The 15,946-nt window shown below is 42.2% G+C and overlaps 3 protein-coding genes across 3 annotated transcripts; 1 reads left to right on the plus strand and 2 right to left on the minus strand.

The window, feature by feature from the left end:
* Positions 1 to 774: 774 nt before the first annotated feature.
* On the minus strand, positions 775 to 2,831 carry LOC115250033 (immunoglobulin lambda-1 light chain-like). Its single transcript, XM_029836968.1, has 4 exons — positions 2,792 to 2,831; positions 2,377 to 2,699; positions 1,728 to 1,764; positions 775 to 1,094 (listed from the first exon to the last, which is right to left on the minus strand). The coding sequence occupies exons 1-4, from the start codon at positions 2,829 to 2,831 to the stop codon at positions 775 to 777; spliced, it is 720 nt and encodes a 239-aa protein (XP_029692828.1).
* A 4,103-nt stretch (positions 2,832 to 6,934) lies between these two features.
* On the plus strand, positions 6,935 to 9,314 carry LOC101062375 (immunoglobulin lambda-1 light chain-like). The gene is made up of 4 exons (XM_029836970.1): positions 6,935 to 6,974; positions 7,067 to 7,386; positions 8,328 to 8,364; positions 8,995 to 9,314. The coding sequence occupies exons 1-4, from the start codon at positions 6,935 to 6,937 to the stop codon at positions 9,312 to 9,314; spliced, it is 717 nt and encodes a 238-aa protein (XP_029692830.1).
* A 3,402-nt stretch (positions 9,315 to 12,716) lies between these two features.
* On the minus strand, positions 12,717 to 15,064 carry LOC115249891 (immunoglobulin lambda-1 light chain-like). The gene is made up of 4 exons (XM_029836435.1): positions 15,025 to 15,064; positions 14,610 to 14,932; positions 13,661 to 13,697; positions 12,717 to 13,036 (listed from the first exon to the last, which is right to left on the minus strand). Exons 1-4 carry the CDS (start codon positions 15,062 to 15,064, stop codon positions 12,717 to 12,719), a joined length of 720 nt encoding a protein of 239 aa, XP_029692295.1.
* Positions 15,065 to 15,946: the final 882 nt, after the last annotated feature.

Here is a 15,946-nt window from a genome sequence, read left to right on the forward strand (position 1 = left end):
AGGAGGTCAGCCAGGAACTTGGAACTGTTGCTGAAAGATTGGGCAGCTGTTTGTGTCTGAAGTGAGAGGAGACAACATGGGCTGATAAATGACCTGCAGCAGCCACCATGTGACACAAACCCAGGTCAAATCCATCTGTGGAGGCTCAAACACAGACCCAGTATGACTGATGAGAGGCTGCAGGAACCAGTGAGGGTGTTGGTCTGGCATTAAGATCCAGATGCAGCATTTTCTTAGTTCCACATTCTGCAAGACTGAAATAGTGGAAAAGCATTTTTTCATTGAAACAGTTTAAAGTTCAGTTCATTTAATGAGACGGTTCCCTCTGTTTTTACACAGCTGACATTTGAGCTCCATTTAGATGCAGCTATAAATGAGTGAGGAGGCCTGCAGGTGCATCCTGGGAAAGTACTGAGGCGTCCAGAGGCCACGCTTCACTGATGAATCATGAAAACTCAGTTTCACTTTATTATAGATCTGATTTTTCTGTTGTCCCGAGACAAGACACTAAAATCACTGAACTTTTATTGATTATTGTTGAAAACAACATTTGGAAGAGTCCAAATAAACAGAAAGAGCTCTTTTTCTTCAACTTGATGAGTTTTTATTGAAAGATTGTAAAAACAGAGCAGCTGCAAAGCTGCTCCAAGAGCAGCAGCTCAGCGTGACAACATTGATTCCAAGCATGCAGACTGGTCTCCTCTGACATGTGAAGCTGCTGATGCAGCACAAAGACTAAAGAAGCAGATGTGAAATGGTGCTGCTGCTCCTCCACTATTCTTCACACTCGGACTTCTTGATGCTTTTCTCTGCAGTCTGGGAGCCCACAGACACTTTACAGGTGTAAACCTTCTGCGCGTCCCAGTCTGACGTCAGGATGGACAGATGGCTGCTGATTTGGAAAGTCTGGTCTGCTTGTTGGACAGGAGTGCTGGTGGAGATCCCGCTGCTCACTGAAGTGTCACCAAGCAACCAGCTCACCTCTGCAAAAGGTGCAGAGAGTCTGGACAGACAGACCAGAGTGGCTTTGTTGGACTGGAGCTCAGCTCTGGACGGAGGGAAGACTGTCAGGACAGGAGGAGGGAGGCTGGAGCCTGAAAATACATGAAGAAGAAATTCACACACTCACACAAAGTTCAACAGGAACTAATGAATTTAGGAGTTTGGTTGAAAACATCACAAACACACTGAGCAAACAAAACCTTCAATCTTCAGCAACAATATGAGGAAAATCTCACGAAACCAGATATTTTACACCATTTCAGAGTCATTTTGAACATAAACAGCATCAATTCAATATTTGACCAAAGTAAAATTATGACCAGCAAATGATACAAAAATATAAAGTTACATAATTAAAATGAGAATTTCAGCAACTGAATTAATTTGGATGAATTTTCTAAAACCTTTTTCACTCACTTCCATCAAACACGAGCCATGAAACCAAAGTCAATTTAAAATACGTTTAGGTAGAAAATCTGTTCTGCAGTTATTAAAAACAGGTGAAAATGAAGAAAACTCAACAATATTTGGTGAGAAACTGATTGAAATGATGTAATCTTTGGAGATGTTTCCTTTAGCTGACAGATAAAGTATCAAAGCAGGTCAAAGACTAACAGAAGAATATTTCAAATCATTTCCACACTCCACATTTCTATGAAAAAGCTTCTAGTTTGTATCAAAAGCATCAAATCTTTGTTGTTTCTGCTGAGTGTAAAAGTACTTACTGGTGACAATCAGCTTGGTTCCTGGTCCGAATACCACAGTGATTCAGTTTGTACACACAGCTGTACAAAAACCTGCTGAGAGTCACTGATGAGTGGAGACACTGAGACATGAGAACAGCCTTCACTGGTGACACCATCATCATCATCATCATCATCATCATCATCATCATCACCATCATTATCCTCATCATCATCATCACCATCATTACCATCATCATCCTCTTCATCTTCTTGATCATCATTGTCATTGTCATAATCATCACCATCATCATCATCACCATCATCATAATCACCATCATCATCTTCATCATCATCATTATCATCACAACAGATTCTCTGTTAGAACTTTAATCAACAAACTCTTCATCATATTCCCCATAAAGTCGTTTTGATGACTTAAAGGTGTATTTTAATGGTGATGATGGAGGATGAAGGATGAGTGAGGGAGTTGGTTTTGGTTCTTGTTATTTTTAGTGATGAAACAGCAGAAAGTTTCCAACAATCTGAAAGTTTCTCTGAGAAACTGAGTGTGAACATGAGTTGATTTGTAATTTAGTGAGACTGAACATGAGCTGATGTATCAGACACTAAAAAGCAGAAGTGTTGAGTGAGGAGGTTTTTGTCACAGTCTGAATCACTGTGATACGCCCTCGCTAGCAGAGTAGTCCCATGTTCCACAATAATAAACTGCTGAGTCTCCCTCCTCCAGATTATTGATCATCAAACGATAATCTGTTGTTGACTGATGAGTAGAAGTGAATCTTGGAGATGAGAAACCAGAACCATATGTGACAGAACTCCAGCCGTGATACCAGCTCAGTACAAACTGAGGAACTCCTCCTGGAACCTGTTTAAACCAGTAACCAGCACTGTTAGTAACAGTTCCCAGGTTACAGTCCATGGTGACTGACTCTCCTCTGCTCAGAGACACAACAGTGGGCTTCTGTGTCAGCACCGTCACAGCACTCACACCTGGAAACAACAAGAGGACATGAAGTCAAGAGAAAGACACAGACTGATGAATCCAGCATGAGCTCAGAGCTGCAGTAAGTCAGCCTCCTCACATGTTAGAGCAGTGATGAGAGTGCAGAGGCTCTCCAGCATGTTGCCACTGTGTGCTGACTATCAACCTGGAAAGTGACTTTACTGCTGACAGATTCAGGCTTTGGAGGATGAGGAGAGGAGGTGCTGGAGGAGCAATTTAATAGCCCACTGGAGCTGAGAGGGACTGACAGGAGGAGGAGCTTCTCTTCAATCTGCAGCTTTTCTCCTGTGTGTGATGTGGAAAAGAGCAGATTGGAGCTCCAACGTTTCATTTACATGAAGTTAAATAAAGACCATCAGAGCTGCAGGTGCTTCCTGCTGATGGAGGAGCTGAGTCAGGTCACAGCTGAAGGAGCTGCTTTCTCTGTTTCTATGGTGATGCAGTGCTCCTCTCTGGTGGACTTGAACAGAACAACATCCTTAATGGACAAAATGTCTCTGTGTCACAGGTTTATAAATGTAATTTCTCTTTAAGAGTTTGATCATCCTCATGTAGAGAAATAAAAGTATGGATTTTCCACCCTAAAGACTCTTTCTAATTGCTCAGTTTAATGCTCCCTCTTATTATTGCCATCATCAAGTCCTCACTCACCACTAGAATTGTTCCATCCATTTTCCAGCTACAGCATTTTGTCACATTTTAAAAAACCTGGTTCAGATCCCAATAATTACAGTCATCTTTCCCCATTTCTAAATCAGCAACAAAAACAGTCTTGAAAATTCATTTGTCTTCCAACTACACACCCATTAATGTTTCCAGTCTGGTCTCCCTCAACATCACAGCACTGAGATCGCTCTATTTTAAATATCCAAGCATCTCCTCTGTGCAGCTGGCACCAGCTTCCTCTCCCTCCTGGACCTTCTTGATCTTTGATCTAAGTGGCACTTCTACACCATCTCACAGCCCATCCTCCTCAATAGACTCCTCCATTGGTGTCCCCCACGCCCCCCTAACTGCTTCCATTCATATCTCATAGGCTTCACTCAGTTCTTGCAATTTGACAAAGAATGTTGTAAATTTATCTCCAATTTCGATCACAAATCGGTGACATCACTCGTCATCATACTTTCACTACAACTGGTACACGAAGGTGGAACCCAGAATGCAGACAGGAGGCAGGAAATCTCAAAGTGAAACATTTATTAAAGTGCAGGTGAGACCCAAATGTGCGTTGGTGAATCGTGAACAGAGAAACCCAACTCAGAACGGTGCTCTTCAACAGACACAAGGATAATCCAAACAGGAACAGTGAAGGTTTAAAGTCTATAAACACTCAGTTACCAACAGGACAGAAGAAACGACCGGACTCTGATCGGCTCGTGCCAGCTGCTGAAAAAGACTTCCAATCAAGCTGATCAGCTGCAGGTGTGGAAGCAGGCAGCACGAGCCGGGAAACAGGTCAACCCCGCCCCCTGGTGGAAACAAACTGCAATTACAAAACAGACATGAACAGGATCATGACATTCACCTGTGTAACCTCAACCATCTCCGTCCCTCCATCTCTCTCCTGCTGCTTTCATTCTTTTCCTCATCTTTGTCACCTGTTTAGATGATTGCAGCTTTCTCCTCTTAAGTCACCTCAATAAACTCCTCCAGGTCCAGAACTCTGCTGCTGGCATCATAACCAACCCTCCTCCTCCACCACATTAATGTCCATCCACCTCCTCCATACCCGAGTGTTTCCCTCTCACCACCCTCCTGTGTCTCTCTTCCTAACTTTCTAACTTGCTTTCTGCTCATTTTGCCGGTCTGTTGCCTGCAGTGCTCCAACACTGCGACCTGTTCCTGCCTGTTTCGCCCAGCCTGCTTCCTGCCTCGCTGTGGTCTCATCTCTGCTGAGAATTGCTGGCACACACGCTGTTCATTTTCAGTCAGAGCTGAAGCTGATCTTGTCGTCTGTGTCTGCATTTGGGGGCTCAGTTCACGTCTGTCAATCTTCCGTAACAATGAATCACTCCTCATCTTCAAATCTAGACTCATTAGACACCTCTTTAATTCAGTCTGGTTGTATTAACTTCACTTTTACTTGTTTCAGTGTTTCTTGCTTTTATTTTAATGTTGTATAGTATCAATAACTGAGCTACTGGTCAAATGTACAGTGATGTCAAGAATACTTACAGGCTCTTCTGATCACATGTATGTTTGTAGGTATTGATATGTATTGATTATGACATACAAAAAATCTTTATTTTAGTTCCACATGTAATTGCATGAGGGTTGTATGGATCTGTTCTTTTTTCTTTTTCCTGCTCTCCTCCCACTTCTTACCTTCTTTGTCATCAGCAAGAGGGTCCCCTCATATGAGTCTGGTCCTGCTCAGGGTTTCTTCATGTTAAACTGGACTTTAGCCCTGCAGCTGTTGCTGTCTCAATGATCAGCCTCTGAATTCCTTTGAAGCTTCTTGATTTTAATTAATGCTTCGTTGATAAAGTTGAGTTGAGCCGAGCTGCCTTGGTTTGACCTGGATCAGTCCCTCCAGATCAGACTGGGACAGGACTGGTGTGAATGTGGATCGTGTGTAGAGCAGGTGGACCCGCCTTTGCTCAGCATTTGAGCATTGTCACATTGGCAGCAGTAGCGGATGTGACCTCCTGCTGAGAGGGGCGTGGCTGCTGGTTTCCTCTCATCTCATGAGTCGTTACATCAATGTTGTCATTACATCGATGTTATTATTACAAATTTACTAGCTCACCACAGATTGAACCATATCCAAGCACTAATTTAGCAAAGACACATTTAATTTTGGGGCTAATCTGGGAAGATTGTAACACAGGACCGAGGACTATTTTCCCAAATTTATTGTTCAGTGACTCGGCTACAAAGGGACGGAGTCATTCCTGGAGAATTTCTCTAAAGACTTTTTTGAACTCCATTCTGTTGGCAAATAATGTGTCTGTCTTAAATTACTGCAGAATATCAGATTTGTTCATCCCAACAGCTCAAAGTTTCACAAAGTATAAACAAACAGCCTATTAGGTAACGGTGTGATAGTTTGAGTCAGTGGTGCTCAGTGGGACAAAAATGTGATAAAACGGGTTATTTCAATTCCCCGTTTACCTGATAATCTGTAACTGCTGTGCTGCTCCATGTCAGTTGGTGTCTGACTGAACTTTACTGGCTCCAGCCAACACCAGTACTGATCCAGTTACAGGCCCGTCCATCATGTCTCTGAGCACTTTGGACTGTACTGGACACTTCAGTTATGTTGTAGTTCTGGAACATGAGAGCACCACAAGATAGTGGGTTTCTGCTCGCTTCACGTTTGATTTAGCTGAAATATTTCGACTTAAATATAAATATTTCTAAAGATTCAGCTTCAGTAATTTTAACTTATTCACAATGGTTCTTAAAGTGACAGATGTCAATCAAAACCTGTCCTTCAATGATTGACAGATCAAAGATCAGAACCTCTGATTGGACTCTCAACAATATCCAGATTAAACCAGTTCTGTCCCAGTCTAATCTGGAGAAACTGATTCAGATCAACATTCATTTCTTAAACAAAAGTTTCAGTCAAGTAGCTTCACGGGATCCCAGAGGCTGATCACTGAGTCAACAGTGGCAGGTCAAAAGGTTCTTTAAAATGGAAGAAATCTTGAGCAGGACCAAGATGATATGGTGGGGATGGGCTCCATTTGATGAGAAAAGGGTAAAGAAGGAAAGAATAGAGGAGGAAAAGCAAGGTAGAAAGAAGAGAAGAAAAACATCTCGACATCAATTGGGTTTTATCCCCTTATATTTTTATGATCAAATGATTACATGTGTAAACATGTGAAACACAAAGAGACATTTTGTCCATGAAGGATGTTGTTCTGTTCAAGTCCACCAGAGAGGAGCACTGCATCACCATAGGAACAGAGAAAGCAGCTCCTTCAGCTGTGACCTGACTCAGCTCCTCCATCAGCAGGAAGCACCTGCAGCTCTGATGGTCTTTATTTAACTTCATGTAAATGAAACGTTGGAGCTCCAATCTGCTCTTTTCCACATCACACACAGGAGAAAAGCTGCAGATTGAAGAGAAGCTCCTCCTCCTGTCAGTCCCTCTCAGCTCCAGTGGGCTATTAAATTGCTCCTCCAGCACCTCCTCTCCTCATCCTTCAAAGCCTGAATCTGTCAGCAGTAAAGTCACTTTCCAGGTTGATAGTCAGCACACAGTGGCAACATGCTGGAGAGCCTCTGCACTCTCATCACTGCTCTAACATGTGAGGAGGCTGACTTACTGCAGCTCTGAGCTCATGCTGGATTCATCAGTCTGTGTCTTTCTCTTGACTTCATGTCCTCTTGTTGTTTCCAGGTGTGAGTGCTGTGACGGTGCTGACACAGAAGCCCTCTGTTGTGTCTCTGAGCAGAGGAGAGTCAATCACCATGGACTGTAACCTGGGAACTGGTACTAACTATGCTGGCTGGTATAAACAGGTTCCAGGAGGAGTTCCTCAGTATGTGCTGAGCTGGCGTAGCAGCTGGAGTTCTGTTGACTATGGTTCTGGTTTCTCATCTCCAAGATTCACTTCTACTCATCAGTCAACATCAGATTATCGTTTGATGATCAATAATCTGGAGGAGGGAGACTCAGCAGTCTATTACTGTATAACATGGGACGACTCTGCTAAAGAGAACGTATCACAGTGATTCAGACTGTGACAAAAACCTCCTCACTCAATACTTCTGCTTTTTAGTGTCTGATACATCAGCTCATGTTCAGTCTCACTAAATTACAAATCAACTCATGTTCACACTCAAGTTTCTCAAAGAAACTTTCAGATTGTTGGAAACTTTCTGCTGTTTCATCACTGAACATAACAAGAACCAAAACCAACTCCCTCACTCGTCCTTCATCCTCCATCATCACCATTAAAATACACCTTTAAGTCATCAAAACGACTTTATGGGGAATATGATGAAGAGTTTGTTGATTAAAGTTCTAACAGAGAATCTGTTGTGGTGATGATGATGGTGACGATGATAATGATGAAGATGATGAAGATGATGATAATGATGGTGGTGATGATGATTATGATGATGATAGTGGTGGTGATGATGATGGTGGTGATGATGATGATGATGGTGATAATGATAATGACAATGATGATGGTGATGATGGTGATAATAATGATAATGATGATGCTGATGGTGATGATGATGACGATGATGACGATGATGATAGTGATGATGGTGACAATGATGATGGTGATGGCGATGATGATGATGGTGATGATGGTGATGATGATGATATTGATGATGATGATGGTAAAGATGATGGTGATTGTGATGATGATGGTGATGGTGATGATGATGATGGTGATGATGATGGTGATGATGTGATGAAGATGATGGTGATGATGATGATGATGATGATGATGGTGTTGATAATATTGATGATGTGGTGATGATGATGATGATAATGATGATGATGGTGATGATGGTGATGATGATGATGATAATGATGATGATGATGGTGGTGTCACCAGTGAAGGCTGTTCTCATGTCTCAGTGTCTCCACTCATCAGTGACTCTCAGCAGGTTTTTGTACAGCTGTGTGTACAAACTGAATCACTGTGGTATTCGGACCAGGAACCAAGCTGATTGTCACCAGTAAGTACTTTTACACTCAGCAGAAACAACAAAGATTTGATGCTTTTGATACAAACTAGAAGCTTTTTCATAGAAATGTGGAGTGTGGAAATGATTTGAAATATTCTTCTGTTAGTCTTTGACCTGCTTTGATACTTTATCTGTCAGCTAAAGGAAACATCTCCAAAGATTACATCATTTCAATCAGTTTCTCACCAAATATTGTTGAGTTTTCTTCATTTTCACCTGTTTTTAATAACTGCAGAACAGATTTTCTACCTAAACGTATTTAAAATTGACTTTGGTTTCTTGGCTCGTGTTTGATGGAAGTGAGTGAAAAAGGTTTTGTAAAATTCACCCAAATTAATTCAGCTGAAATTCACATTTTAATTTTTTTACTTTATATTTTTGTATCATTTGCTGGTTATAATTTTACTTTGGTCAAATATTGAATTGATGCTGTTTATATTCAAAATGACTCTGAAATGGTGTAAAATATCTGGTTTAGTGAGATTTTCCTCAAATTGTTGCTGAAGATTGAAGGTTTTATTTGCTGAGTGTGTTTGTGATGTTTTCAACCAAACTCCTAAATTCATTAGTTCCTGTTGAACTTTATGTGAGTGTGTGAATTTCTTCTTCATGTATTTTCAGGCTCCAGCCTCCCTCCTCCTGTCCTGACAGTCTTCCCTCCGTCCAGAGCTGAGCTCCAGTCCAACAAAGCCACTCTGGTCTGTCTGTCCAGACTCTCTGCACCTTTTGCAGAGGTGAGCTGGTTGCTTGGTGACACTTCAGTGAGCAGCGGGATCTCCACCAGCACTCCTGTCCAACAAGCAGACCAGACTTTCCAAATCAGCAGCCATCTGTCCATCCTGACGTCAGACTGGGACGCGCAGAAGGTTTACACCTGTAAAGTGTCTGTGGGCTCCCAGACTGCAGAGAAAAGCATCAAGAAGTCCGAGTGTGAAGAATAGTGGAGGAGCAGCAGCACCATTTCACATCTGCTTCTTTAGTCTTTGTGCTGCATCAGCAGCTTCACATGTCAGAGGAGACCAGTCTGCATGCTTGGAATCAATGTTGTCACGCTGAGCTGCTGCTCTTGGAGCAGCTTTGCAGCTGCTCTGTTTTTACAATCTTTCAATAAAAACTCATCAAGTTGAAGAAAAAGAACTCTTTCTGTTTATTTGGACTCTTCCAAATGTTGTTTTCAACAATAATCAATAAAAGTTCAGTGATTTTAGTGTCTTGTCTCAGGACAACAGAAAAATCAGATCTATAATAAAGTGAAACTGAGTTTTCATGCTTCATCTGTGAAGCGTGGCCTCTGGACGCCTCAGTACTTTCCCAGGATGCACCTGCAGGCCTCCTCACTCATTTATAGCTGCATCTAAATGGAGGTCAAATGTCAGCTGTGTAAAAACAGAGGGAACCGTCTCATTAAATGAACTGAACTTTAAACTGTTTAAATGAAAAAATGCTTTTCCACTATTTCAGTCTTGCAGAATGTGGAACTAAGAAAATGCTGCATCTGGATCTTAATGCCAGACCAACACCCTCACTGGTTCCTGCAGCCTCTCATCAGTCATACTGAGTCTGTGTTTGAGCCTCCACAGATGGATCTGACCTGGGTTTGTGTCACATGGTGGCTGCTGCAGGTCATTTATCAGCCCATGTTGTCTCCTCTCACTTCAGACACAAACAGCTGCCCAATCTTTCAGCAACAGTTCCAAGTTCCTGGCTGACCTCCTGGACATTGTCCACGTTGTTCTTTCCAAAAGTGCTTCAGCCCACCTCTGTGGAGGCTTCAAACTCTCCAATTAGAGTCAAACGGAACCATGGTTGTTCTATGATGTCACCTGACTGTTCACCTGCATGGCAGCTTCAGATGCAGTGAGGAGGCGCCCGGTCCAGGACAACACACTGACAGAACACATTTGCTCTCTGCTCAGCCTCTCTTACCACCACCTACTTCCAATTCAGAGAAAGCTTCCACAGACAGAAACATGGCTGCACCGTGGGCTCACTGGTGTCTCCTGTTGTGGAACAAACATCTGTATGGAAGATGTGGAAACCAAGACACTGACCTCTTTCTCTGGAACGACTCAGTCACTGGTTTATGGATTGAAGGGTTATAAAATTCAACCCTCAAGATAAAACAGAGTTAAGGCTCTGTGTGTGAATTAACAATGTTTTAGCTTTGACTCCTCATATATTCACCCAAAGTAGTCAAGATTAATAATCACAGATAGGATCCATGTAGGCCTGCACTGGTGTATTGTCCCTTAGTTTAGACACTGAATGTTCTCCTTATTCAGTCATCATCTGACAGCTCATGCTGAGTTTTGAACGACACTTGTGCATTTTGCACAACAGACTCCAAAACTCCTTTTTGATCTTCAATAAATACTGGGCGACCTTTTGAAAAGAACAATCTTCTGCTACTCTGTGTCAGGTTTTTGGGACACAAGCATGCAGACAGGTGCCTTCTGAGTGGAACGGCCTTCCCCCCTCCTCCTCTTCCTCTCCGACATCGAGGCTCCGAAGAGGAGGCTGGAAAATTCCTCGTGAAGATGTCAGGGACCATGTTTTGTCCTCCCTGGAGTGTGTAGGACACATTGCAGCTGACAGAAGCCTCAAAGTGGTGATGGGTTTGAAGCTCAACAGTAAGGTGTGATGTAAGGGTGAGGAAGTGAGTCTCTGGGTGGAGTTCCCACCATTTTCACCTCCATGTGCTGTGTTGTGTTTGGAGCACTCTAGTTCTGTTGTCAATACAGTGATCCCTCGCTATATCGCGTTTCATCTTTCACGGCTTCGCTGCTTCACGGATTTTTTTTTGCGAGTTGTTCATTGCAGTTCTCAAATATAATCGAAGGTGGCATATCCGTTTATAAAAATCTTCTTGCTCAGAAAAAAGAGCGCCAACAACTACCCATAACAATGTTCTTCTCTCGGAGAAAGACTCCTGCGCCTTCAGTAGAAACAGACGCTCCAGCGGAGCGGAGTCAGGACGAAGAGGCACAGCTGGGACTGAAATACGCGAGTGACAATGTTTCCAACCTTGTATTACTATATTAAAATTATTGTTTTAAACAAATTTTGGGCTTTAAAACAGGTTTTGATTTTTGGTTTCATTCTATAGTTCAGTATTGCATTGTAAAAAAATAAAATAAAATAAAGCTGACTACTTCACGGATTTCACTTTTCGCGTGTTATTTTTGGAACGCAACTCCCGCGATAAACGAGGGATCACTGTATTCTCCCATTTGTTTCCAATCCTTGAACCAAACCTGGACAAACGTCCATAATTCCAGTTCCGTATTCAGAGAGGTGCCTGCAGCAGCTGAGAGGAGAGAACAACACAAGCATGGATTCATTCATCTTCATGCTCGCTGAGAACTTGCTGCTAGAGCTTCAACATCAGACTCAACAGGGTCTCCTTCTACACAAGGGTGACGTGTCTGAGCTCTAAATACACTGGTTACATCACTCAAGCACATTATCGTCATGACAACACTCCGTTTAGGCATCAGCAGCCATCGATACATTTATGCACTGTTGCTCAGTGTAACTGCAGAGAGTAAAATCAATCCAACCCAGATTGTTGATCGCTGGATCGATATGTGTTGATCGTATCATCATCGTGGATCACATCATGAATTATCTGGAACATCGAGTCTTTCACCCTTGATGATCCTGTTGTGACATTTAAACACATAAATATCCTCCACATATTAAACAATAAAATCATTGTTCTTCAAATATATTTTTTTAATGATAAAACGGTTCCCTCTGTTTTTACACAGCTGACATTTGAGCTCCATTGTTCAGGTTCTGCATCTGTTGCATCAATCAGAGCAGAGTTCTTGAGTGCTCACAGGAAAATGTTTGACACATTTCTGGATGCTCCACTTTAAATATGGACACGCTAAACAGAAACCCAGCTGACATTTGAGCTCCATTTAGATGCAGCTATAAATGAGTGAGGAGGCCTGCAGGTGCATCCTGGGAAAGTACTGAGGCGTCCAGAGGCCACGCTTCACAGATGAAGCATGAAAACTCAGTTTCACTTTATTATAGATCTGATTTTTCTGTTGTCCTGAGACAAGACACGAAAATCACTGAACTTTTATTGATTATTGTTGAAAACAACATTTGGAAGAGTCCAAATAAACAGAAAGAGTTCTTTTTCTTCAACTTGATGAGTTTTTATTGAAAGATTGTAAAAACAGAGCAGCTGCAAAGCTGCTCCAAGAGCAGCAGCTCAGCGTGACAACATTGATTCCAAGCATGCAGACTGGTCTCCTCTGACATGTGAAGCTGCTGATGCAGCACAAAGACTAAAGAAGCAGATGTGAAATGGTGCTGCTGCTCCTCCACTATTCTTCACACTCGGACTTCTTGATGCTTTTCTCTGCAGTCTGGGAGCCCACAGACACTTTACAGGTGTAAACCTTCTGCGCGTCCCAGTCTGACGTCAGGATGGACAGATGGCTGCTGATTTGGAAAGTCTGGTCTGCTTGTTGGACAGGAGTGCTGGTGGAGATCCCGCTGCTCACTGAAGTGTCACCAAGCAACCAGCTCACCTCTGCAAAAGGTGCAGAGAGTCTGGACAGACAGACCAGAGTGGCTTTGTTGGACTGGAGCTCAGCTCTGGACGGAGGGAAGACTGTCAGGACAGGAGGAGGGAGGCTGGAGCCTGAAAATACATGAAGAAGAAATTCACACACTCACACAAAGTTCAACAGGAACTAATGAATTTAGGAGTTTGGTTGAAAACATCACAAACACACTCAGCAAATAAAACCTTCAATCCTCAGCAACAATATGAGAAAAATCTCACTAAAGCAGATATTTTACACCATTTCAGAGTCATTTTGAACAAAAACAGCATCAATTAAATATTTGACCAATGTAAAATTATGACCAGCAAATGATACAAAAATATAAAGTTATATATTTAAAATTTATGCTGAATGAAGTTGGATGAATTTTCCAAAACCTTTTTCACTCACTTCCATCAAACACGAGCCAAGAAACCAAAGTCAATTTAAAATACGTTTAGGTAGAAAATCTGTTCTGCAGTTATTAAAAACAGGTGAAAATGAAGAAAACTCAACAATATTTGGTGAGAAACTGATTGAAATGATGTAATCTTTGGAGATGTTTCCTTTAGCTGACAGATAAAGTATCAAAGCAGGTCAAAGACTAACAGAAGAATATTTCAAATCATTTCCACACTCCACATTTCTATGAAAAAGCTTCTAGTTTGTATCAAAAGCATCAAATCTTTGTTGTTTCTGCTGAGTGTAAAAGTACTTACTGGTGACAATCAGCTTGGTTCCTGGTCCGAATACCACAGTGATTCAGTTTGTACACACAGCTGTACAAAAACCTGCTGAGAGTCACTGATGAGTGGAGACACTGAGACATGAGAACAGCCTTCACTGGTGACACCATCATCACCATCATCATCATCACCATCATCATCATCATCATTATCATCATCATCATCATCACCATCATCATCATAATCATCATCATCACCACCATCATCATCATCACCATCATCATTATCATCATCACCACATCATCAATATTATCAACACCATCATCATCATCATCATCATCATCATCATCATCATCATCATCACCATCATCATCATCATCATCACCACATCCTCAATATAACACCATCATCATCATAATCATCATCATCACCATCATCATCTTCATCACATCATCACCATCATCATCACCATCACCATCATCATCATCACCATCATCATCACAATCACCATCATCACATCATCATCACCATCATCACCACCATCATCATCGCCATCACCATCACAATCACCATCATCACATCATCATCACCATCATCACTATCATCCTCACCACCACTATCATCATCATAATCATCATCACCACCATCATTATCATCACAACAGATTCTCTGTTAGAACTTTAATCAACAAACTCTTCATCATATTCCCCATAAAGTCGTTTTGATGACTTAAAGGTGTATTTTAATGGTGATGATGGAGGATGAAGGACGAGTGAGGGAGTTGCTTTTGGTTCTTGTTATTTTCAGTGATGAAACAGCAGAAAGTTTCCAACAATCTGAAAGTTTCTCTGAGAAACTGAGTGTGAACATGAGTTGATTTGTAATTTAGTGAGACTGAACATGAGCTGATGTATCAGACACTAAAAAGCAGAAGTATTGAGTGAGGAGGTTTTTGTCACAGTCTGAATCACTGTGATACGTTCTCTTTAGCAGAGCTGTCCCATGTTTGACAGTAATAGACTGCTGAGTCTCCCTCCTCCAGATTATTGATCATCAAACGATAATCTGATGTTGACTGATGAGTAGAAGTGAATCTTGGAGATGAGAAACCAGAACCATATGTGACAGAACTCCAGCCGTGATACCAGCTGAGTACAAACTGAGGAACTCCTCCTGGAACCTGTTTATACCAGCTAGCAGCCCTGTTAGTAACAGTTCCCAGGTTACAGTCCATGGTGACTGACTCTCCTCTGCTCAGAGACACAACAGAGGGCTTCTGTGTCAGCACCGTCACAGCACTCACACCTGGAAACAACAAGAGGACATGAAGTCAAGAGAAAGACACAGACTGATGAATCCAGCATGAGCTCAGAGCTGCAGTAAGTCAGCCTCCTCACATGTTAGAGCAGTGATGAGAGTGCAGAGGCTCTCCAGCATGTTGCCACTGTGTGCTGACTATCAACCTGGAAAGTGACTTTACTGCTGACAGATTCAGGCTTTGGAGGATGAGGAGAGGAGGTGCTGGAGGAGCAATTTAATAGCCCACTGGAGCTGAGAGGGACTGACAGGAGGAGGAGCTTCTCTTCAATCTGCTGCTTTTCTCCTGTGTGTGATGTGGAAAAGAGCAGATTGGAGCTCCGACGTTTCATTTACATGAAGTTAAATAAAGACCATCAGAGCTGCAGGTGCTTCCTGCTGATGGAGGAGCTGAGTCAGGTCACATCTGAAGGAGCTGCTTTCTCTGTTTCTATGGTGATGCAGTGCTCCTCTCTGGTGGACTTGAATAGAACAACATCCTTCATGGACAAAATGTTTCTGGATGTGTCACATGTTTCCACATCTACACTTTTTAGTTTATTTTAATGTTTCATGGGTTCAGTGGTTTAATTACTTTAATGGGTTTGACTTTCCTCAAGTAAATAGATAAAACCATGAATTTACCATACAAAATAGTCACAAAAATCAAACACAACTCACATAACATTTGGGTTATTCTGCATTTTTATGAATGTTCAGGATGAGCCTATTCGACAGTGAGGATCACTTCATTGTGAAAACAAATGATGTGCCAAAGATGTTGGAGACTTCAAGCAGAGCGTGGCCCATTAGCCACTGTTGGGCAGGAGGGTCTCGTCACTACAGAGCTGCTCTACACTTTATGACTGCTACATTGACAAGATGGTACTACCTGATTAACTCCAATAATCGGTGGGAACACCAAGGGAGCTGAATCTCAAAGACCTCAGGGATCAGCTGAGTCACCATGCAGAGACTCCTAACTCTGTCTCCCAGAACCTTCATGACTTGGAGGCCGCCCCT

Source organism: Takifugu rubripes, chromosome 5 (genome assembly GCF_901000725.2).
Source record: "Takifugu rubripes chromosome 5, fTakRub1.2, whole genome shotgun sequence".
In the NCBI taxonomy this organism is placed as follows: Eukaryota; Metazoa; Chordata; class Actinopteri; order Tetraodontiformes; family Tetraodontidae; genus Takifugu; species Takifugu rubripes.

Coding starts and splice junctions, on each gene's coding strand:
- LOC101062375 (XM_029836970.1), top strand. CDS start 6,935: ATGCTGGAGAGCCTCTGCACTCTCATCACTGCTCTAACAT. Junction 6,975..7,066: donor TCTCATCACTGCTCTAACAT/GTGAGGAGGCTG, acceptor TGTTGTTTCCAG/GTGTGAGTGCTGTGACGGTG. Junction 8,365..8,994: donor AACCAAGCTGATTGTCACCA/GTAAGTACTTTT, acceptor ATGTATTTTCAG/GCTCCAGCCTCCCTCCTCCT.
- LOC115249891 (XM_029836435.1), bottom strand. CDS start 15,064: ATGCTGGAGAGCCTCTGCACTCTCATCACTGCTCTAACAT. Junction 14,933..15,024: donor TCTCATCACTGCTCTAACAT/GTGAGGAGGCTG, acceptor TGTTGTTTCCAG/GTGTGAGTGCTGTGACGGTG. Junction 13,698..14,609: donor GGGACAGCTCTGCTAAAGAG/AACGTATCACAG, acceptor AACTGAATCACT/GTGGTATTCGGACCAGGAAC.
- LOC115250033 (XM_029836968.1), bottom strand. CDS start 2,831: ATGCTGGAGAGCCTCTGCACTCTCATCACTGCTCTAACAT. Junction 1,765..2,376: donor GGGACTACTCTGCTAGCGAG/GGCGTATCACAG, acceptor AACTGAATCACT/GTGGTATTCGGACCAGGAAC. Junction 1,095..1,727: donor AACCAAGCTGATTGTCACCA/GTAAGTACTTTT, acceptor ATGTATTTTCAG/GCTCCAGCCTCCCTCCTCCT.